This window comes from Nuphar pumila, chromosome 1 (assembly GCF_984573655.1).
Source record: "Nuphar pumila chromosome 1, dmNupPumi1.hap1.1, whole genome shotgun sequence".
Lineage (NCBI taxonomy): Eukaryota > Viridiplantae > Streptophyta > Magnoliopsida > Nymphaeales > Nymphaeaceae > Nuphar > Nuphar pumila.
The window spans coordinates 37621014-37646257 of record NC_143249.1 but is presented as its reverse complement, the minus strand read 5'-3'; the positions used below and the strand labels follow the sequence as shown (position 1 = coordinate 37646257).

The 25244-nt window shown below is 37.3% G+C and overlaps 1 protein-coding gene across 1 annotated transcript in view; it reads right to left on the bottom strand.

Moving 5' to 3' along the window:
* The window catches only part of ABCB29 (ABC2 homolog 12), a 56362-nt gene that overhangs the window by 5529 nt on the left and 25589 nt on the right, over nt 1–25244 (bottom strand). Inside the window, exons 2-7 of the mRNA XM_089997117.1 lie at nt 20741–20827; nt 20476–20583; nt 19923–20189; nt 10760–10843; nt 7406–7628; nt 7045–7130 (exon numbers count right to left, since the gene is read on the bottom strand). Coding sequence (XP_089853243.1) covers nt 7045–7130; nt 7406–7628; nt 10760–10843; nt 19923–20189; nt 20476–20583; nt 20741–20827 — 855 coding nt within the window. The remainder of the gene's footprint in view (nt 1–7044; nt 7131–7405; nt 7629–10759; nt 10844–19922; nt 20190–20475; nt 20584–20740; nt 20828–25244) is intronic.

The following is a 25244-nucleotide window of genomic DNA, read 5'->3' as shown; positions in this document are numbered from 1 at the left end:
AGACCATGACAATATGGCAAAAATCAATTTCTAAGAGCAGCAGGGAGTGATAGAATTTCATCTGCACCTGCATTAAGAGAGAAAACAGAGAAAGAGAGGGAGAGAGAGAGAGACGAGAAGAGAAAACCAAAAGGGGGCAACTGCGGCTGTCACGATTTTTGCATATCAGAAATCGTGACCTAATGCTTTGTATAAATGCACTTAAGTGTACATGGGTCGGGTCGGGTCGGGTCTAATGTAATATCCGAACTCAAAAAAAATACACTACACTTAAAATTTTACACTAATACATAAAATGGAATGAGCTCGGGTCTGGTATAGGATCCAGACCTGAAACACTATACACCTTTTTCACCCCCCCCCCTCAAGTTGATCATGGTTATGAACCATGCACAACTTGCCTTTGAGCATCCAAAAACGATCCTTTGTTAATCCTATCGTAAATAGGTCTGCAACTTGTTGTTCAGTATTGACGAACTCAGGCTCAATCTCTTTTTCTTCAACTTTCTGTCTCACGAAGTGTTGGTGAATCTCAATGTGCTTAGCATGACTGTGATGTACTGGATTGAATGACATGTTAATAGCACTTTGGTTGTCACATAGCAAGGTAGTATGGGAGATCTTTTCTCCTACTTCAGTCAGTAGATGTCTGATCCAGGTGACTTCGGCAGTAGCAGCAGTCATAGATCTATACTCAGCCTCAGTACTTGATCTAGCGATAGCTTTTTGTTTTCTACTGCTCCAAGAGACTAAATTTCTTCCAATGAAGACACAATATCCTGATGTAGATCTTCGTTCATCAGGATCCCCAGCCCAGTCTGCATCACAATATACAGTGAGTCCATGCTCATCTTTGCCATATGACTGTGGTGAGTATGTCAATCCATCCCCAATAGTCCCTTTCAGATATCTAAGGATCCTCTTGACAGCTTCCATATGTCCAGTACGTGGCGCATGCATAAATTGAGATACTTGATTGACTAAATAAACAATATCTGGTCTAGTGAAGGTCAGATACTGTAACATTCTTATTATGCTTCGATACCTGGTGGGGTCATCACACAAATCTCCATCATGGACACTAAGTTTTTGATGCAGAACACTCGGAGTTCCCAGAGGTTTGCAGTCTTTCATACCTGCCTTGCGGAGAACATCTACGATGTACTTGTGTTGAGTGAGTGTCAAGCCATGAGTTTGAGTATCAACTTCTACACCAAGAAAATAGCGTAGAGTTCCAAGATCTTTCATTTTGAACCTCTGACCTAGTAAGTCTTTCACTTCTTGGATGTGGACCACAGAGTTTCCTGTGATAACAATATCATCAACATAAATTAATAACAGAGTGGTCACAGTCTGGCTTCTGAAAAAGAACAATGAGTGGTCCAACATGGAACGCGAAAATCCATGTTTCTGAATCTCTAGTGAGAAGCTATCAAACCAAGAGCGAGATGCTTGCTTCAGACCATAGATAGCTCTCTTTAACCTGCACACGGGTTTTACAATTTTGTTCTTGACATCCAGGGGGTTGCTCCATATACACTTCCTCCTTCAAGTCCCCATGCAAGAAGGCATTCTTTACATCAAGCTGACTCAACTTCCACCCATGTTCAACAGCCAGAGATATAATAATCCGAATTGTTCTCATTCTTACAACCGGACTAAAAGTCTCATCATAGTCTTGCCCTGCTTCTTGAGTGAATCCTTTTGCTACGAGCCTTGCCTTGTATCGCTCAATAGTTCCATCTGGCTTGTACTTTATCTTGTAGACCCATTTACATCCAACAATATTTTTGTCAGGCGGTCTGGGAACGACTTCCCAAGTTCCACATTCATGCAAAGCTTGTATTTCATCATTCATGGCTTCTACCCACTTGGTAGAAGTGGTTGTCTGGTAGTACATAGTGGGCTCATCTTCTTTATTGAGAGCAGTTAAAAACAGCTGAAGATCCAAGGAGAAGTTGTTATAGTTGACCCACCTGTCAATGGGATGTCGTATGCGGCTCGATTTTCTGATCTCAGGAGTGTGAGAAGGGGTCGAATTGCTGACTGAAGCATGATCTAAATGGCTTGATGTCATCGGTCTCTGTCTGGAATAGACAATGCCTTTGTATCTGCCAGGTATTTTTTCTGAATTTTGTGACCCCGACGTCTCAGTGTTTTCAGACATCTCTTCTTCTTGCTGCACGCAACCTGGTGAACATGCTTCGCTGGAGCTAGCAAAAAGTTCTGAACTCAACCAAGGATAGTAAACTTCAGTTGGTATATTCATTGCATCTGCTTTGTCATCAAAATTTTGTTCATCAAAGACAACATTTTTTGAGATTCTGATACGTTTGTTGGTGGGATCATAACACCTATAGCCTTTGTAGTCATCTGCGTATTCCACAAACCCACACTTCTGGGCCTTGTCTTGAAACTTGTTTCTCAGGGACCGATCAACATACACATAGCAAACACATCCAAAAACATGCAGATCATGATAACTAGGATGAGCTCCAAAGAGACAGTGATAAGGAGACTTGTTTTCTAGAATGACCATCGGCAATCTATTTATCACATGCACGGCAGAATGAAAGGCTTATGTCCATAGGTTGGTGGGGAGATTGCTGTCATGAAGCATACTCATGACACTTTCAACGATATGTCTATGTTTTCGTTCAGCAATCCCATTTTGTTGAGGAGTGTGAGGGCAGGACACCCTTCTTCCTATTCCGTTATCTCGAAGAAAAGAAATAAAATCATGGGATGAAAATTCCCCACCTCCATCACATTGGAAAAACTGAATGGACTCAGAAAATTGGTTTTTGACCAAGGAAAAGAAATTTTGAAACAAAGAGAAGACTTCTGACTTATTTTTTATGAAATACATCCAAGTGTATCGAGAATAGCTATCAACAAAGATTAGATAATATCTGCTTTCAGACCCAGAGACAATTGGGGCGGGTCCCCACACATCAGAACAAATGATCTCAAAAGGTTTTGAAGCTCTCTTATTAATTGAATGGAAAGGCATTACATGACTCTTGCATAAAAGACAACTGGAACATTTATGATTGCTCTCATCCCCTTTAAGACTTTCTTTTGGAATGAGATTATTAGAAACAAGTTTTTCAATAAAATGACTCCCACAATGTCCTAACCTACTATGTCATAAGAATGGCTTATTGCATTCAGAGATACTAAAAACACTAGCAGAAGAAGAGGAACATGACTCTGATGAAGGCTTCAAAATCAGGTGAGAAGGACGAACATCACGACATGGAGCTTCTTCAAAGACATACATGTTGCCTCGTCTCTTTCCTTCAGCGAATGTTTCCCTCGTGCGTAGGTCCTTGACCTGCACAGAGAAGGGAGTGAATTCAACTGAAGCATTATTATCATCAATAAGTTTAGAGACGGAGACAATATTTTTCTTAATGTCAGGGGCATGAAGAACGTCAGAAAGAGTAAGAGTGGAATGTGACATGGGAAACAGGATGGTGGGATCCATCTCCAGTGACAATCTTACTTTTTCCAAAATAAGGAATAGGAATAGAAATTTTACTTGCATCGCATGTCACATGAGTCGCTGCCCCGGAATCGACAAACCAAGTGCCTTCATCATTTTGCTTCAATTTTAACTCTGACAAGGCAGATATCAGCAAATCTTTAATCTCTCCACTGTCTCTAGTATTTGTGAACTTTCTCTTGATTTCTATCTGTGGACTCTTTCCTTTATTCTCTGGATTATGCCACCAATTCGCCTTGATATGTCCCTTTTTGTTACAAAGGAAGCAGGTAGGGATGGATCTTGTTCCCTGCGCATGAGTAAACGTGTTTGGAGTAGGAAGTAAATCACGCCCTCTGTGTCCATTTCGCCCTTGTCCTCCTCGTCCTCTACCATAGGTCACTCCTGTAGCAAAAACTTCTTGAGAATTTGAATGATTATGAGTTTCTTCAGAGAATCTCTTTAGAGTCATTTCATATTGGATCAATTTGGCTCGTAGCTCATCAAAGGTAGGAAGAACAGGGAGACAAAATAGTGAAGTGACTATCATATTGTAGTCAGATCCCAATCCACTCAGGGTTTGTTGCACCATGTCACTGTCACTAACGGCACACCCTATAACTGCAAGTTGATCTGTGATGGTCTTCATCTTGTTCAAATAGTCCATGATGGTCATGGAATCTTTCCTTAACAACTAAAATTCTCTTTTTAGAAAAACTACTCTTGCTTGATAAACCTGTGAATACGTCTGAACTAGTCGTTCCCAGAGTTGTAGAATTGTACAATTGTCAGGAATGGCAAGAAGGATCTCTTGAGACAGGGTGGATGTGATGTATGCAACAACTGACTGGTCTTTTCTTTCCCAATTGAGGAATTCAGCATTTTTGACATACACGATTGAACTCGCCCCTTTATCGTCTTTTTCTTCTCTCGAGCTAAATTCTGGTGGAACTGAAGTGGTTCCATCCAGGTGACCTAAGAGACCTTGACTCCTTATGAAAGGAATAATTTGTCTCTTCCAGATTAAGAAATTTGAGGTATTCAACTTCTCAGAAACAAGTTGGTTGAGAAAACTTGAAGAAAGATTTGATTGAGGGTGGTAGGGATCCATAGAGAATAAGAATCAACAGACAAAAAAAAAGTTCAACTTTCTCCCAACACTTTTTTTTTGTTGTCTAAGAATCACAGACTGTTAAAATCAGAAAATGAAGAAACTTTGGCCTTCCTGTGCACCAAAAAAGGCTTGCGTGAAAAGATAATCACACGTTAAGAAATAATCTCACGTTAAGAAACCCCTCATTTGACTATTTCAGCAAAGGGAAATCAAGAATAATAATGTGCAGCAGAGCACAGGGAATCAAAGGAAAGCACTATAACATCCGAATATGCAGAGAGACTTTGGAAAAGATAGAATGGAAAAGGGAATCAAACGATTAATAGAAACAAAATTAATATCTCACGTGAATTAGTTCACGAGTTCACGTGAAGAGTTGTTAACCCACGATTTGGGAGAAGACCGATGCTATTCACAAAGATGTAACTCACGTGAGGTGTGAGTACACAGGAAGATTCAGAAAGGGGGGAAGAAAAGAGACGAAGGAGAAAGAAAAACAGAAAGAAAATGAGAAGCGAAAAACCTCAAATTTTTTTATCGTTGTCACGAGCCAGAGTTCCTTTTTTTGCCTCTAGAAGGATCTACGCTCTGATACCATGATAGAATTTCATCTGCACCTGCATTAAGAGAGAAAACAGAGAAAGAGAGGGAGAGAGAGAGAGACGAGAAGAGAAGAGAAAACCAAAAGGGGGCAACTGCAGCTGTCACGATTTCTGCATATCAGAAATCGTGACCTAATGCTTTGTATAAATGCACTTAAGTGTACATGGGTCGGGTCGGGTCTAATGTAATATCCGAACCCAAAAAAAATACACTACACTTAAAATTTTACACTAATACATAAAATGGAATGAACTCGGGTCTGGTATAGGATCCAGACCCGAAACACTATACACCTTTTTCAGGAAGTACTAAACTCTAACTCTATGACTTGAAAAGCCTAAAAGGAATTGAACTTATATGACCAATAGAAGTATAGAACCCATACGCACTGTTCTAAGAGAAAATAGATAACTTTTCTGCTTCTGTTTTCCTTTTTGGTGTGGCAGCCAAGATAAGGAAATAACCACCACATAGTTTTAATCCGATATTACTTGAGATAGTGTATCTTTACCAATAAGTTGTGCCATTTTCTGGCTGTTATTATCAAATAATATAGCAAAAGATTCACTGACCAACAGAGCAACTTTTCTCCAAACCAAATAGGATAATCATTGTGCATTATTTCAGTGGATGAATTATACAAGTAAACCTTCCATATAATGTCATGGATTACATATTAAGGAGTGCCATCAGAAAAGATGGCCTCTCTTGAAGAAAATTTATTATGTCAATAGTTCACTGTAATAAATGGATTTGTGATTGATGGAAGATCTAGACCGATCCTATGAAACAATTTTACTTTTTACTTTTCAAGAGATTTTCCTAACAAACTTCTCAAAAATTGAAATCATTTTTTAAAATAGGAAATTTCTGGATGATATTTCCATTTTTAAATTTGCTGACAATGAGTTATATTTGCTACATTTTTCTTTCTTTTTCACTATTTTGTCAAGTGAAGAAAATAGCCTAGTGTCCGAAGCCATCCAGGCACATCATGGCCCAAAAAACGGCAACCATTATCTGGTTATACAGGAACAGAGACAAGGATCATTAATATCTCCAACACCATTTTTAGAACCCAACCCCACCATAGGAAGTTTGAATGGCCCCTTCTAATCTACAGAAGTTTCATCAAAAGACATTCTAATTGGAACCTGGAGTAGATCAAAAATATCTCCAACACCATTTTTAGAACCCAACGCCACCATAGGAAGTTTGAATGGCCCCTTCTAATCTACAGAAGTTTCATCAAAAGACATTCTAATTGGAACCTGGAGGAGATCAAAAATATGTCAAAATTTGATCGTTTCATATCAAATTGAACATGTTTTTTATACTAAAAACATATACACAAAGAAAGAGAAAATGGGAAAGTAAAGGTCAAACCATACACCTCATGTTGCAATGAAGAACTGTGGTTTAGTTGGCAAAGCCCCCATGGCATAAGCCTCTCCCGGAAGGGTGATAGCTGATGTTAATAGTAGAAACTGTGCATTGAATGCTTCAATCCAACCAAGCATGAAAAATAATGTGCATGTGCATTTGATTTTGAACACTTTACAATAAAATGGAATTGAAGTTGGATAACCTTTGGATTAAACATACGTTCCAATTTCTTAAACATCTCATACTACATGAGGTGGATATTAACCAAAATAACCATCCACATAACAAATCAACAATATTTAGTACCAGTGAACAGGTTAATGGACCATATGATATGCACGAAAGGAACCAAGGACATTGAAAGTGGCAACTTTAAAATGTGAATAACAAGAAATGCATAAAGACAAAAGAGAATCATGTCATAGAAATAAACTAGAAAAAACACCTCACTTACTAGATCTTGTGGTACAAGGGCAATATGCTGCCTCAGACTATCAAGCTTGATTTTTTTAATATCATAGTCATCTAAAAGTATATGTCCTGCAAAAATATTAGAAAAACCTAGTTAGTACCATGTAGAAACTTTAAAAAGAACAAAGGTGGGAGAGAACCTAAAGGGTTGATTTTAGTTGAAACATCAGAAATTTCAATATAATAACACATCACTACCTAAAAGAAGAGTTATACCGCCTTTTCGAGCTGTGCAAAATAAGCTAAAAAATGGATGAATACAGGAAGACATGCTAATAATTATTATCAAGGATAAAGGTTATTGCATTTGGAATATAAGTAAATATGCAAAAGAAAAGAGTCACCTGATATTGGATCATAAAGACGAAGAAGTAGTTTAATGAGTGTTGTCTTCCCTCCTCCAGATGGGCCAACAACAGCAACTGTCTCTCCAGGTTTAATATGGAGATTTAAATTGTTTAACACAAGAGATGGACTTTCACCATATCTAAATGAAACACCACAAAACCTTATGTCTCCAATAACGGAACGTAAGGCAACTGCATCCGCTTCCTCAGTAACCTTGTCCTGCATTTCATAAACGAGAATGTTTATAGCACACACATAAATTAGAATGAGTATTTGATCTAAATGTATTTCAACAAATCATGTCACATAGCACATACATAAATCATAAAAATGATCTCTTGTTCTCAATGATGTTTCAGCAAATCTACATCACAACGGCACTTTTTTCAGAGTGTATTAAGACAGGCATCTAACACGCCATGAAGCTTGATGGTCACAGTTAAACCTGCATCACACACAAGCAACATGTCTGACACACACACACACACACACACACGTGTGAGCACACACTTCACACAGAAGCATCTTGATGACTTTGTGTTGTATATAACTTCATGTTTTTTATTTGATAATCAAGAAAATAATTCTGGAACCATATACTACCATTCTATTGATTTTTAATCTTATACAATGCATTACTAGTTTCACACCTTCTCGCTTTGCAGTCTGATGTTCAAACATGCTCTATCCTATCATAGAAGTTTGAAGTTGAAACCTGCCAGTCATGCATGTGTGTCTACGTCTGTAGGTACATATTTATTTATATAGTTCTCATATCTTGCTTTTCAAGCCTCAACATGTCCATTGCTCTGTACAAATGTCCAACACCAATCTGTCTCTAGATAACATAGGTGTGATGCAAATTAGTCAAATTTTAGTATGAAGTATGAAATAAAACACCGTCAAATTATAAACATCTAAACATATTTCATAATATCTATTGTATCTAGAGCAGGTGCAAAACCATCTGCATCTGTTTGGCTTAGATGATGGTAACTGGTAAGGACATTATTTATTCACATTCGGTAGGAAAAGAAAAGCATTTCCTCCATAATGCTCAGATCTTTTACTGACTTCTCAAAAAACAGTAGAGTTTTGAGAGGCATCAGAGCAAAGCTTTTCCACTAAAAGTTTGCAGTTGATCTTCAGATTTGAAATCCTCCTCAGTCCTCACGTATTAGCAACAATGGAGAAGCAGGCACTGTTCAACCACCCTAAGCGTCAAGACTGTATCCAGAAGCCCTCGTCCTTCTGTCCAAGACCATTCTTTCTAGCTCCATAAGAAATTCAAAACATAAACAATCAATGTTTTTAGTTCCATCTGTAAGATCTGTCCTACATCAATTTTGAACAAGTTAGTGAAGGTCCTCATGAAGTTAAGTCAGTGGGCTGAAATAACCATGAGAGCCAGAGATTGATGATAAAAAATTTAATAACAAATTAACTATGAAATTCTATAACTGCTTTCATGCACTTGAGTACTACACTATGGATAGAAGACCTATAAGTAGCACCGTGGTAATAGTACCAACATTCAAGTAACTTGAAGTTATATTTATGTTGAAACTATCTGCAATTATTACAAAGACAAAACCTGTAGGAAAGCACAGTAAATGGCCATGTTAACACTGAAGGTATCTGTCAACATGAAGAAATTGGGTTTCTCATTATTATTGATTATGTAAGATATTGCCACACAATGATATAGAAATTTGTGAAACTTACTGAGTTGTTGAAATAATCTGCAATTATTACCGAAGAAAAAATCTGTGGGGAAAAATAAAACGAAAGCACAGTAAAAGGTCATGCCAACATTAAGGGGGTATTTGCATGTCGCGGAAGGAGGCTCCGCGCCTCATCCCGTGTGGAGCCTCTTTCCACAGTAAATGAATTGGACCCCCCTGCGGGAAATGTTTCTGCTGAAAAGAAGGGGGGGGGGGGGGGGGGGCATACATTGATTTTGGGGCTCCTTTTCCGCAAGGAAAGGGAACCCCGTGTTTACGGGGCCGTGGTGGGCCCTGCGAAAACGCATCAAAAAGCCGACTAGGCACCTAGTCGGGCTAGTCGTAGGTCCAACTAGGAATCGTTCTGATTCCTAGTTGGACCTAGTCAGGGGTACCGATTTTCCTGCCTAGTCGGCGCCTAGTCAGAATAACAGGTACCGCTCTTTTTTTTGTTTTTTTTATGATAACCAAGTGGGGAGGGTTTACAAACTCTCTCTCTCTCTCTCTCTCTCTCTCTCTCTCTCTCTCTCTCTCTCTCTCTAAACACTCTGTTGCCACCCTCGCCCGTCGTCGTCGCCCTCGCCTTCTCCAGGTATGTGTCTCCCCCTTCCTCCACCTTTTCTTCTTCTTCTTCTCTCCCGTTCCTCCGCCGCTTCTTCTTCTTCGCCTCTCTCTCTCTCTCTCTCTCTCTCTCTCTCTCTCTCTCTCTCTCTCTCTCTCTCTCTCTGCCTCTTCTTCGTCTTCTTATTCTATCTTTGTCTTCCCCTTCAATCAATTTTCTTATTTACTGAAAAGGTTAATATGTTATTAGTTTTCTGATTAATTTTATGTTGGATACATGTTTGTTGTTAGTTTTAGCATTTTAGTTTAAGAATTTGGATTATTTTTAAATTATTTGGCATTTGTTGATACTTGATAGTGGTTTGCTTTGCTTATTCAAATTTTTTTAATATTTGGACAGGTTTTGTAATGTTTGACATGTTTTTCTTGGTCAATTGCTTATTATTGATTGATTTTATGTCGCATACATGTTTGTTACTAATTTTACCAGTTCATTTGCATATTTTTTTATTTTTTTTAATTAAGGTACCGACTAGTCCGCCCAGTCCCACCTAGCGCTTTTGACTACGTAGATTGATTGTGTAACATATTGCCACACAATGTTGTAGCAAATTTTGAAACCTATTGAGTCATCAAAATGCAATTAAGGTGAAAATTTCATAAAGCCTATTGCACCATTATTAACCACAGATTTCCAAGTAAAACAGAAATTTTGATAATGCAATATGAGAGGCAGAAAGACATTTCATATGCAATAGTTTTTTTCACTTAAACGTCTTGCGAATTGAATAGTCCACAAAAGAGGCACTTCCCCTAGCTTGCTGACAAAATAATAAAGCAAAATTAGAAAAGTTCACCTAATCACTAGCCACAATCAACCAAATTTCAAAGTATTATGTTTTTTTCATGTTCTCAGAAATCCATTCAATAGGTTAAGAAAAATTAACACCATCTTCAATTTCAGAGGCCCAAATGCAAAATGTGCAATGCCCATTTCCCAACAAAAAAAAATGCCACTGATACAAAATTCTGAAATATTATAGAAGTTCCTACAACATTACATACCTGTGGAGGAAATGTTGTCAAATCCAACAAGCGCTCTATTGCTGGTTCACCTTGCTTCATTTCATTGTATGCCTTGCCCACACCCTGTAAAAAGTTAGAGTGAAGTAACTCTGAAAACCCTTCAGTGAGACAAAGAACAGTAATAACTCATGTCTTAAAGACATAGGATTTTAGGATTTCAGTCATCCTCAATTAGCAAAGTACAAAATAGATGGCACAACAGGCTTAGCTTCAAAATAATGGGATACTAGTCAAATTCAAAAAAGATTGTAGAATCAGAAATCAAAAACATCATATTTTATGATGTTCAGGAAAAGGCAGGATAAGCCAACTAAATTTGCCAAATATATATTGTAGAACTGGCATGAGAAAACATTTGTGCTTATGCTGACCACAAGAGTTGTGAACACTAGCATTATTGTTTCTATTGTGGTGATAATGGTGTTGTTATGGATTGCTGATATTATTTGTACTGGAGAACCGAGTCCAACAAAGGCCCTGCATGATGATATTTTGGTAATACACTCCAGTAGTGATGCTATTCCTGAGTATCCAAAGATGCAGTGTTTCAAGCCAATGTTATTTCCTTCTACTCAATGTTGTGAAAAGCATTTTGGCATAGCGAAGCGCTCCACCAAAAACTGAGGCGAGGCGTAAAGCATAAGCCTCAAATTTTTTTTTTTTGAAAACTTAAAAAATATCTAAAAATAAGAATAAATAAAAAAATGCCTTATTGATGAAGCAACAACCAACAAGATAGAAAATCTCAAATAAATACCGAAAAATTATTATACATAATTATTTTTTCCTAACACATAATTATACAAAAAATTATTGGTTTTTATTTTCTAAAAGAGTTTCACCAGAAAAACTACACAGGATATTCATTACCATAACTATCCTCTCTACCATCAATGCGAAGTTTGATTTTAGACTTACCAACCTAACATCCTATAGACTAGGGGTGCAAATGGATTTGATGCTGTCAAATATCCAATCCAAGACTGGCATATTTTTTTCATATTTGAATCATTCAAGTAAAGATCTAAACATGCATTCAGATTGGACTTCGATTCACTTAGTTGGTTCACGTTTGGATTCAGATGAGACTCACACCAGTATTTTAGGTCAGAACTAATTCGGATCAAATCTGATCAGATTGCATTATTTTGATTTTTTTTACCAGATCAGCAGATCCAGTAATATCACATATAGATTGGATTCCTATTCATGCTTAAATTTTTTGATCAAATGCAAAAAAAAAAATGGATTCAGGCAGGTTCTATATACAATTGGATTCAGGCAAGTTCAATATCGTCTCAGCAATTCCGATTCATGCCTGAATCGTTTTGAATCAGACAACTTTTAACCACAAAAATATAAAAATCTGACACATATTGTTGGTCTGAGAAACCAATCAGCAAGAAAATAAAAAAGGACACGCAGAGAGACTATAAAAAAGAACATGCAGCGAGAGAGAGACAAAGAGAGAGAGATGAGAGAGTACCTGTCGGCAATAGACAGACAGAGAGAGAGAGCAACAGGGAGAGGGAGACACACTGAGCTAACATCTTCTTCTTCCTTTTGGCAGAAAGAGAGAAAGAGAGAGGGAGAGGGAGAGCGAGAGACGAGCAAGAGAGAGAGAGAGAGAGAGAGAGAGAGAGAGAGAGAGAGAGAAGGGAGTGCGAGAGACAAGAGAGCAGGGAGAACATGGAGAGCGAGAGAGAGAGCAGGGAGTGCGAGAGACAAGAGAGCAGGGAGAACATGGAGAGCGAGAGACAAGAGAGATTAGGGGAGAAAGAGAGGGAGACCCCGGCCCTAATCGGGGCCTCTATTTATCCCCAAATTTGGGTCAAATGGAGGCTTTGACCTGATATATATGAGGTGTGCGCCTCATGCTTGAGGCATGCCTCGCCCTGAGGCGTATGCCTCATAGCATATGAGGCGTACGCCTCAGATCATTTACGCTTCAGACATGTGCCTTGAAGCACAATTTTAACAACACTGCTTCTACCCAACCAGGTTAGCCATTCATTTCAAATTAGACTCAACAATTTCCATGGTTAAATATATTTGTCAATGCTGATTTTCACATAGCACTCAACCTATTGAACGGATTTTAGATGTATTTAATTAAGGCAGTTTAAAGCTTGACTCATGCCTTCAAATCAGTGTCATCTCACATTATATTAGTTGTTTTCAATGGCAGATCAATCCAACTATGTACGGGCTTATATCTGGACGCATTTGTCCATGTCACAAAGTTATGGGTGTAGGCATGGGGTAAGGCACGAAGTTTACCACACTATATATAAAATATGAAATTATGAACTTAGTCAAGAATATGTGATCACCTAGTATTTACTAAAAACAAACAATGGGTAAAAAGGTTCGCATTGGAGGTTAACTTAATAAACCAAAGGGCACAAATTACTTGGACAAAATCAACAATGACTGAACAAAAAAAATGATCGGAATTGGTTAAGTGAACGTTATCCAGGTCCAAAATGTGGACACATTTGGGCATGTAGTTGCTGACCTATGTCACATGGATATGGCTGCGGATACGAGGACACAGCTATTTGTATGAAGTTTTTAATATGATTAGTATATAGGGGGCAAAGTTAACTACTTGTTAAATGCTAAAAAACATAAAAGACTTGGAGGCAAAGTCAACTTGGCTAAATCCAAATAATGAATAAAATTGGCCAAGACATTGTTAATAGAACACAAAACTTGGACAAATTTGCTGTGTTGTTTATTGCCCCACCTGACTCTCTGTTGACCAGATCAACACCCAGCCCCACCCACACCCCTGCTGCATTGTGTCAACAAGGGTTATTTGACCTCTTACATGACCTCATGATTTTAAAAGAGTTAGGAACATATCTACTCAAGTAGGGAAAATCAGCGGACACCAAATTATCAAGTTCTGAACATGCATCTGGTGTCAAATCTGGCATGCTACATATCTAATCTAAACAAGGGTATCAAATATTATGCATTCTACTAACATGGGCTATGCCTCAAAACTGTTAATGAACTCAAACTTATCTCATTTTTGTCTAATAATTGCAAAGGTGCACCTAACGGAAATATAATGAGAAAAGAATTTGAAATTTTTATATGCTCCTTAAAAAAGAAAAAAAACACTGAAAGAGCCAACTTACTCATAAAAGGTAGTTGAACATGAAAGATGATATTACCACTTCTAGGGTCACTAGAATACACAAAATAACAAGGAGATCCAACCAAGCTATCCTAGCGAGGACATCATGTGATGAATCGCTGAATCCTACAATGCAAGCTTCATGTGTTCTTATTTTACCCTCATTTCTGCAGGACAAATGCTTCTAAATCATGATAAAGAGAGAAAATTATGCATTTAAATGACTGTTCATGCTACTTAGAGAACTAATAAGAGATACAGAAAAGAACAAATTTGCAAAATGCTAAGAAGTGAAAGCTAGAGTTCCACAAAATATATCAGTTCCAAAGTTCAATCAACTTAGTTAAAAGAGTCCCAACTTCCTGTGAAAATCTCTACAAAAAGAGATTGTGTGTAACACCACAATACAAGAAATACAAAGAGTGCACAAAGGCACAAAGGAGAACACTCACAAGTGCACAAAGGCACGAATACACATGCACAACAGCATGAAACAAAATGAACTTCAATTCATAAGTTCCCAAGAGGGGCTTTACAATATTGCATATGCACTCACAAAAAAGAATATGTGACCACTAAGGCCTATTTATAATGCAAAAAGAAGCCACAGGTGCAGCTCAATATGACTGTTGGAGCTGCACCCAACGGTCACATTTGTGACTGTTGGGGCAGCTCCAACAGCTATATGGAGCTGTCCCTTTCACAACAGTCAAAAAGAAAAAAAAGTGTAAAAAGCAAAAGTAAATAAAAAAAGAAAAAGTAAAAATGTTAGCTCATTAGGGTGGCTGACACCTATTGAGTAAAAGGTCTGAAATACCCCTGATGGGTATTTCAGTTTACAGTTAAAAGAGACATAATATTTTAACACTCCCCCACAAACTTAGGGTGTCACGACCGAAAGTTTGCCAAGAAGGAAGTTAAATCTTGGAGAACACAGCGCCTTAGTGAAGAAGTCTGTCAGTTGATATTCTGATGTAACATAAAGAAGGTCAATGGTTTTTCTTAAATATTCTTCACGAACATAGTGGCAGTCCATCTCGATATGCTTCGTGCGCTCATGAAATGTGTGATTTTTGGCAATGTAGATTGCACTTTTATTATCACAACATAATTTTGTGGGCCCTTGAACTTGAATATTCATATCTTCCAACAAGTTGCGAATCCAAACAATCTCCATGGTAGTAGATGCCATGGCTCTATACTCAGCTTCGGTGGATGAAAGCGATACTTTTTGCTGCTTCTTGCATCTCCAAGAGATTAATGATTCACCTAAAAAAATACAGAAACCAGTGGTGGAGTGACGGTTATTTGTGTCACCTCCCCAATCAGAGTCAGTATAAGCAATTAAACTTAATTCAGACGTAGAAGATAGAAATAATTCCTTGTTTATTGTACCCTTTATGTATCTGATGATGCGAAGGATGGCGCTCATATGGACTGTAGTAGGTGCATGTTAAAATTGACTAGCAACATGTACTGCATGAGAAATATCAGGCCTGGTAATGCTGAGATACGTTAGGGATCCAACCAGTTGCCGGTAAGGTGTGGGATCTTTTAAGAGAATCCCATCATCAATCTTCATCTTCGAACCTATTATTTCAGGAGTTTCGCAGACCTTGTCATCTGTGATTCCTGATCTATCAAGAATCTCACAAGCAAGTTTAGTTTGGGACAAAAAATAGCATCTCTGAGAATAGGCAACCTCAATTCCCAAAAAATATGTCAGAAATCTTAAGTCTGACATTTCAAATTTTGAAGTCAAAATAGATTTAATGCTCTTGATTCCTTTGATATCATCACATGTTATTAACATATCATCAACATATAACAATAATATAACAATCCCTGCATCAGATTTCTTAACAAACAATGCAGTGTCAGTATAGCATGAAGTGAAACCATTTTCAGTCATTACATTGTTAAACCTATCGTGCCAAGTCTTAGGTGCTTGTTTCAGTCCATAAAGAGCTTTACGAAGACGAAGAACTTTATTTTTAGGGATTTCCATACCAGGTGGAGCATCAATGTAAACTTCTTCATTAAGATCTCCATTTAAAAAGGCATTTTTGACATCCATTTGGTAAATATTTCATTTTCGAATTTAAGCAATGGTGATAAGACATCTGACAGTAACCATACGAGCTACTGGAGCAAATGTCTCTTCATAGTCAATTCCATATTCTTGATTGTACCCTTTAGCTACAAGACGAGCCTTATACCTTTCAAGAGAACCATCACTCTTAGTCTTAACCTTGAACACCCATCGACATCCTATAGTTTTCTTGCCATTGGGAAGAGATTGAAATTCCCAAGTGTTAGCTTTCTTAAGAGCTTTGAGTTCACTCTACATGGCTTCTCTCCATTCAGTACATTGTTTGGCTTCTCCAAAAAAATTTGGTTCAAAATAAGAGTGAATGACACTCAAACAAGCTCGATATTTAGGAGAGAAAGAATCAAAAGATACGAATCTAGAGGGAGTCCTTCTAGTTCTTTCAGTTCTCCTAGGATGAGAATCATGAGTGGAAATAGTCTCACTAGGTTCACTATATAGTTCAATAGCACTCCTAAAGGTGCTTCTATCTCTATGCGAATAAGTGATGGGTTCTCTAGATACATTTTCTTCTTGAGGGGTAGAAGGGTTAGAGTTATTGTTGACCACAACCATTTCATTTTCACTATTATATGTTGATTCATCATCACTAGAGATATCATCATCCTTAGATAAAAGGTCAAAAAGAAAGGAGTAATCGGCATTTTCTAAATGAGATTCATTTTTTTCAAAACCACTATCATTTTCCAAAAAAGTTACATTCCTTGAAACATATAATTTATCATTCTTAGAGTCATAACATCGAAATCCTTTTTGAGTTTCCGAATAGCCAAGGAAAGCACAAAGAATGGCTTTTGGTGAGAGTTTATCATTTTTATCAGTAAAAACAAAGCACTTACAACCAAAAACTCTCAACCTATTATAATCAGGTTCTTTTTCATATAGAATCTCAAAGGGAGAAATTTTATCTAAATTTTTGGATGGAAGTCGGTTGATAAGATAGACGGAAGCAAGAGCCGCTTCGGCCCAAAAAATTTTAGGAATATTTTGGGAAATGAGAAGGGTTCTAGTGGTTTCAATGATATGCCTATGCTTTCTTTCGGCCAAACCATTTTGTTGTGGGGTCTTAGGACACGATCTTTGATGGACAATGCCACAATCCTCAAGATATTTCTTAAACTCATTAGAGAGATATTCACCTCCGGAATCGGTCCTAAATATCTTTAAATTACTATTAAATTGATTTTTAATCATCATATGATATGTTTTAAAACATGAAAAAGCTTCATGCTTATGTTTGAGAAAATGTATCCAACAATATCGTGAGAAATCATCTACAAAAATCACATAGTAAGCAAAACCACCTTTGGATATGACAGGTGCCGGTCCCCAAACATCCGAGTGAATAATTTCAAAAGGTTTAGTACTAAACATAGTTCTTGGTTCAAAAGGTATACTTCTCATTTTTCCAAGAATACAATCATTACAAGATAAAGTATTTTTACAAAGATCTTTAACAAAATGTAGATAGGATAACTTGGTAATGTTGGGATGACCAAGTCTCTTGTGCCAAACATTTATGTCTTTATGTTGGGCCACATTACAAAAGGTGTTTTTAGGAATTTGAAGAAAGTCCACATAGTACAAGTCTCCTTTCCCAATCAATCTCCCGGACCGGTGATCCTGTATTAAACATTTATTAGATGAGAATTGAATGTTACACCCAAGGTCCGTGAGTTGAGAAACGGAAAGCAAGTTTAAATTTAATTTTGGTATAAGTCTAATTTTTGGAATAAAGAAGTTTTGGGTTTTAAAATATCCAATTCCCTTAATTTCTAGAGAAGTACCATCCGCGGTCGAAACAAAAGAAGGTGACACATTTTTAGAATACTCGGAAAGAGATGAAATGTTTGGGGTCATATGAAAGGATGCACCCGAATCTAAGAGCCAAGAAGTTTTACCTGGAGGAGAAGAGGTGGATACGGCGGCACCACAAATAGCTCCCTTTAGAAGAGGTTGAAGAGCCTCCACAATTTGATTGAGAGATAGAGCTTCTTTTGAAGATTCCTCTTTGGATGGTTGAGATGTAGTTGCCATTGCTAGAAGTTTCTTCCATTTTGGGCAAACCGGTTTGATATGACCCGGTTCTTTGCAAAAGTGACACGAGATTTTGCTATAATCTCTTCTTCCTCCTTGATTTTGATTCTTAAAATGAGGAGGTCTATATGTTCTTAAATTGTTACCGGGTCTAGAAACGGCATTAACACCATCACATTCTTCTTGATTTGTAGACATTGCAAGCACACTAGGATTTTGCTTGCTAATGCCCATACGGGTTTCCTCTCCACTTAATTTAGTTAAGACATCTTCAAGAGAAGGAGAGGTAAAAGAGGATAGGAGAGAAGATCTTATTTGCTCAAACTCGAGCCTTAGCCCATTCAAAAAATTGAAGAATCGGTCTTCTTCTAATTGCTTATGACGAAGCTCTATGGCTTCTCCACTCCACTTGGGTTCAAGCATGGCAAGCTCATCCCAAATTGAAGAGAGTTCCGCAAAATACTCTCTTATAGACATATCACCTTGAACAAGAGTTAACGCTCTTTTTTGAAGATAATACTTATGGGACAAGTCCCTAGAAGTATACATCTTCTCAAGATACTCCCACGCTTGAGAAGCCTTTTTAAACTTTATAATGTTGGCATTAATCCTTGTCTCAATGGAAGAGAAAATCCAAGACAAGATCTTAAAATTCTTCATTTCCCATTGCTGATGTTTCCTACTATATTCCTCAAGAGCATTAGTTCTTTCATCTCCCTCAAGGATTTTGATTTCTCCTTCTTTAACCAAAGTAATTTTAGGCTCGGGTTCCGGAATCGAGCCTTGAATGTAACCCCAAATCCCTTTCCCTTTGATGTGAGCTTCCATATTTCCGGCCCACACATGATAATTTGAGTCATTTAGCTTGAAACCAAGAGAAAAAATGGGAGTCTTTCTCACCCATTAGAGAGGAAAGAAGAAAGAAAAGAATACGTACCACAATAAGATTTTAAATCTTTCTTGTTGTAGTAATCTTCTAAAATATTGAATGAAGAAGAGCCTCCACTCCAATCACCAAAAAGTTGAAGGCACGTTTTTCGAGGCACTTGATATTGAGAAGAATCACACCAATTTCTTTCTCCAAACAACCTTGATCTGATACCATGTGAAAATCTCTATAAAAAGAGATTGTGTGTAACACCACAATACAAGAAATACAAAGAGTGCACAAAGGCACAAAGGAGAACACTCACAAGTGCACAAAGGCACGGATACACATGCACAACAGCATGAAACAAAATGAACTTCAATTCATAAGTTCCCAAGAGGGGCTTTACAATATTGCATATGCACTCACAAAAAAGAATATGTTTACAAGGGCCACTAAGGCCTATTTATAATGCAAAAAGAAGCCACAGGTGCAGCTCAATATGACTGTTGGAGCTGCACCCAACGGTCACATTTGTGACTGTTGGGGCAGCTCCCAACGGTCACATTTGTGACTGTTGGGGCAGCTCCAACAGCTATATGGAGCTGTCCCTTTCACAACAGTCAAAAAGAAAAAAAAGTGTAAAAAGCAAAAGTAAATAAAAAAAGAAAAAGTAAAAATGTTAGCTCATCAGGGTGGCTGACACCTATTGAGTAAAAGGACTGAAATACCCCTGATGGTAAAAGAGACATAATATTTTAACACTTCCATCACCATATTGTTAGCAGATCATAAACTAAATGTATAACATATCATTCAGGCACTGACAATGAAGTATTTTCATTTAAACAGCAACAAATATTCTCTTGCATCAACCAAATTCAATTTGCAGAAACTAGAATTACTTTTTCATTCATAGGGCATCATCAAGATCAACATATCTGCAAAGCTTCTACAAAGCTTAAATGTGATAAAATACCTGGATAGGCTCAACTAGGAGAAACAAGGATGTTACAAATGAGACCATCCTAGACCCATCAAATGACCCAGAAGTGACCAAAAGGGAACCAGCGCAAAATAGTGAAAACCCTCCCAAGTACATAAGTTGTACGCCTAGTGGTATAGCAGCTTTCATCTTTCTCTTCTTCAGACGTTCCCTTAAGTCATCTTGTGCAAGTCTTTGAAACCGCTTACCTTCACAAGCCTCTGCACTATTAACCTTAACGAGAATCACTGAGGAGAGGACCTAAAATATTGAAAAAGTATATTAGCTGATAAAAACTAGATATTTAAAATCATTCACCATATTCTAAAGCCCTGAACTAATACAAGATAATGAAAAGACATCGAGGAGAAAGAACAGATGCAAGAGTCCTATTATATGAGTAAAAAGGCCATGAGCAACACCACAAAGAATTCAGAATAAAAGGGGCAATAGCTGCAATACTTACAATAGGGTCAACAAAGAGAAAGCATACACCAGAAAATCCTAGAAGAAAGAAAACTAGAAATTTTCCTGAAGACAAGTATACCTCATTCAGATAGGCAGAGAGTCTGGCACTAGTAATATGGGCATTTCTTGATATTCTTCTCAGCTTCTTACCAAAATAGGCTATGACAAAAGACAGACATGGAACAACCTACAATATATCAGCCATAAATATCTCGAAGCAACTGAACAAAACCAAATGGAAAGGGGAATAAACAGGAAAATAGAAAAGCCGACCTCCATAGAAGCTCGGAATACACCAACAAAAACAACAGAATAAATTACGTCCAAGAACATTTTCATCTCACCAAGGCAGTCGAGATAGAAAATGCAGGGCTGATCACTAACATTTGTCTTGCCACTGCAAATAACTGCAACATACTGGGGACAGTTGTCTAAACAAGGAAAGAATACATTCATCAGAATAAGACCATAAGCAATACTTTCAACACACCAATGCCCAACAGTAAGATAATTTTAATACTTTCCTCTCAAATCAGCAAAAGGATAATTTTAACACCTTCCTCTCAACTCAGCAAACACACACACTCGCACAAATGCTGGCATCTCCTAATGCCAAAAGTGGCAACTCCTTAAATATGAAGTGGTACTTATAAGTTAATATGAAAAAGATTACTAACACTCATTATAAACAAACATCGTGATTAAAAATGTCTTACTCATTGAAATCTTGATTTCTTACGCAATGAAATGACTCAAGGGGATAAAATTTCATTTCAACAACACCAAATGCTAAAATCCCAAAAATTTATATTAGTACATAAAAATATAACAAAAGAAGACAAAAATTAATTGCCAACAAAAAGAAGAAATGAAAGGAAGAAATTTCTTAATGCAAAAAAACACAAGACACTACTGGTAATTTCATGAGCTTCAACAGTAATCATGTAAGCAATATTACTGGCTGGAATTAAAGGGCTGCCATCACACAATCCTAAGTCTCTTTGAAAAACCCGTAAACCCTCATCTTATATTATATGGCAGGTTAAAGGACACCACGAAGAGGATTGCCTGCTGCCAATAACGAAACACTAATCTGAACAGGACGAACCCACCCACTCTCAATCATTCTCACATCAATACCCACTTTGACCTGAATTTGACAAGCCTCAATGAGAGAGATGAGTTTAGAGAGGTATCTGACGGGAGAGGTATGTTTATGCAACCCTTGATGGCTTCTCCTTCCAGAAAGATAAATGGTTTTCTGGCGATCAAGGCATCAAAGTTAAGGTTTGTATCTGGAGGGTTCTAGGTTCTAAGGAGTGAGATGGGATTTGTAAGGATTTGCAAATTTAGGGCTTCTATGATTATGAACTGAAGAGGGTAATTCAAAGATAGGAGTTTTGTTTTGAAGGAGGAAAAGGAGTGTGGATTGGATGATGTACCAGGTCCCTTATTTATTTAGACATGCATCAGTAAAAAAGGGAGGAAACAAAACTAAGGAGGACTTTAGACAGATCATATTCTAGAGCCAAGTCAGGATTAGCATTCATGCAGTGAGTTTTCACAAACATGTGGTCACCAACACTATGATAGTAATAAAAGCAAAGAGAACTACGTGGGTCTAGGGTCACATTTAGGGTAGGATTAGGAATAAGGCTAGCGCTATGTCACATGGACTTGCCAAATAGGCTGCCGCACCAGCATCAACGCAACGCGGGTGCTGGAGCGGGTACGGCACCCGGTGCTGTCAATAATCCCTGGGTGCGCTCAACCCGCACCAAGGGTTATCTATCCAAAATGCACTTGGTCACGAGCTTGACCTGAGCCTGGACAGACCTTGCTCGAACCCGACTCGTGTCGGGTACCTAGCCTGACTCGGCCCGGCTTAGCTCGTAAGGGCTCTGCACAACGGACTGAGCTGAGCCTGACCTTATCAGGCACAAAGAGAGAGAGAGAGAGAGAGAGACTTCCCCTCTCTCCCCTCAATCGGGAAGAACAAGAGAGGGAAAAAAGGAGAGAGAGAGAGAGGCGAAGGGGATGGGGCTCGACATGATGGGATGGGGCGGGCGTAGAATGGGGTTCGACGGGGCAGGGCAGGGGTGAGTCGGGATGTGTTGGGCCTACCGAGCCTTTTATATATATATATACCCTCCCGCACCCTTGCACCCATGTTTTTTTAAAGTGTTGCATCGCTGCACCCGTACCTGCACCCGCATCCGCACTTATGTGACATAGGGCTAGGGTTATGGTTAATAACAAACCTAGGATATCGAATGCAATTCGCTATATATTTTCACATTTTTTCCTACTTGATGTAGCATCTCAAACTTCTTAAACATGAAAGGAGATTCATTCATAGAATATTGTCAGGCAGAGTTATTATAGGAGGATGTGATTTTCCTCCCACTATATTTAAGACAACCCCAATGTCTCTTCTCTTCTCACCATCCCCTTTCTCTTCAGGTTTCTGTCTATGTCACACGGACACTCTATTTTGCTCTTTGTACCCGTGTCAACACCTGGACACGCACTTTTACCCTCTGTACATACAAGTTTTATTCAATTTATAATTTATAATTTATAATTTATAATTTATAATTTATAATTTATAATTTATAATTTATAATTTATAATTTATAATTTATAATTATATTTTCAGTTTATAACTTTATATTTTCAGTATATAATATATACTTTAGATATATATAGCATATACATTTAGATTATATTTAATTTATTTTGTATTTATGTGATATTTAATATATTAGTCGTGTTCCCGTACCCGCATTTTTTGAAGTTGTCGTGTTGTACCCTCCGTACCCGCACCTGTACCCATACCCATGTGACAGGTTTCTGTTTGTTAGTCTTACTTTGTTTCAACCAGTGTTATCAAAAACGTGCCTTGAGGTGCAAAAGGCATGCCTTGCCTTGAGGCGCGGCCCTATGTGCCTCAAGGTGCAAGCCTGAGGCGCAAAAAAAAAATTACAACAAGACTTCTGAGACATAATCAAAAAGATTTTTGTAGGTTAATCTCATATATTTTCCAGTTATTTCAGTTATGTAATAAGTTTCTTAGTATATTACTATATTTTAACTTTTGTTGGTTAATCTCGTATATTTTTCAGTTATTTCAGTCATGTAATTAGTTTCTTAATATATTTTAACTTTTGTTGGTTAATCTCATATATTTTTCAGTTATGTAATCAGTTTTTTAGTTACTTTTATATGTTAATCTCATATTTTTTAGAATAATCTCATATATTTTAACTTTTGTAGGTTAATCTCATATTTTTCAGTTATTTCAGTTATGTAATCAGTTTCTTAGTATATTTTAACTTTTGTTGGTTAATCTCATATATTTTCCAGTTATGTAATCAGTTCTTAGTTACTTTTATATGTTAATCTCATATTTTTTAGAATAATCTCATATATTTTCCAATTATTTCAGTTATGTAATCAGTTTATTAGTATATTTTAACTTTTGTTGGTTGATCGCATATATTTTCCAGTTATGTAATAAGTTTTTTAGTTACTTTTATATGTTAATCTCATATTTTTTAGAATAATCTCATATATTTTAACTTTTGTTGGTTAATCTCATGTTTTTTCCAGTTATGTAATCATTTTTTTAGTTACTTTTATATGTTAATCTCATATTTTTTAGAATAATCTCATATATTTTAACTTTTGTAGGTTAATCTCATATATTTTCCAGTTATTTCAGTTATGTAATAAGTTTCTTAGTATATTTTAACTTTTTTTGGTTAATCTCATATATTTTACAATTATATAATCAGTTTTTAGCAGTGTTTTAAAACTCGCAGAGTCAACTTGTTGACTCGGCTGACTCAGCTCGGCTCGGCCCTCCAGCGAGTCAACCCGGCAAGGCAAACTCGGTTTGCCAAAACTCGGGCTTGACTCGGCTTGACTCGGCTTGACTCGGCCTGACTCGGGCGAGTTCTGGGATGTTTGAAATTTGATTTTTTGGGTATTTCAGAATAAAAAAATTGTTTCTTGCATCAATAGGGAATAATTAATTGGCTTGTATAATTTGATCAGTTGTCTTGAGAATTTCTTCTTTGATTTTGTTATGGATTTTCTCACACATAGTATGTAACCCATACTTTCTCTCAATCAAATATCTTTCTATTTTTCAAATTACTGAAATGGCTATAATGTTAATTTATTTTTTATGACTGAATAGGATCATGATTTTGAAAAGAACTTGTCTTTAGCTATGTGTAGTTGGAAGTGTACACTACATGAGCAAGTTTCATGTGCTTGCTATGAATGTGATTCTTGAGCCTATAGTATGGCTGAATTTCTCTTACAAAGCACATTGGATATCCTTCATAGTTTCATCTCAAAAAATATAAGCCTCGGCCCCTCATTCTGTTGTTCATGTAATGAAATGGTGGTCTTCAACAAATGCACAAATAACTCACAAACAAGTGTCTATTGGAGACACTACAAGCATGACCTTTGAAAGGGTATAAAAAGAACACTTGAAAAATAAATAATACTTTATTAATGAACAAAATGCTTAAGAAGCATGGTGCTTTACATTGAAGGGGTCCACCCCTATATATACAAAAAAGTGGAAGAGAGAGGAGAGCTCATTTTGAGCTCTCCAAATGAGACGTTGGATTCCAACGTCTCTTAATATAGTTGTTGGACTACAGTCCAACAGCATTTATTATTATAGCTGTTGGACTATAGTCCAACAACATTTATTATAGTTGTTGGACTACAGTCCAACAGCTATTTGCACAGTCAAATTCCAACAGGAACTTGACTGGATCAAATATCTAGTTTCTATTGAACTAGATGCTAAAAAAGAAAATAAAG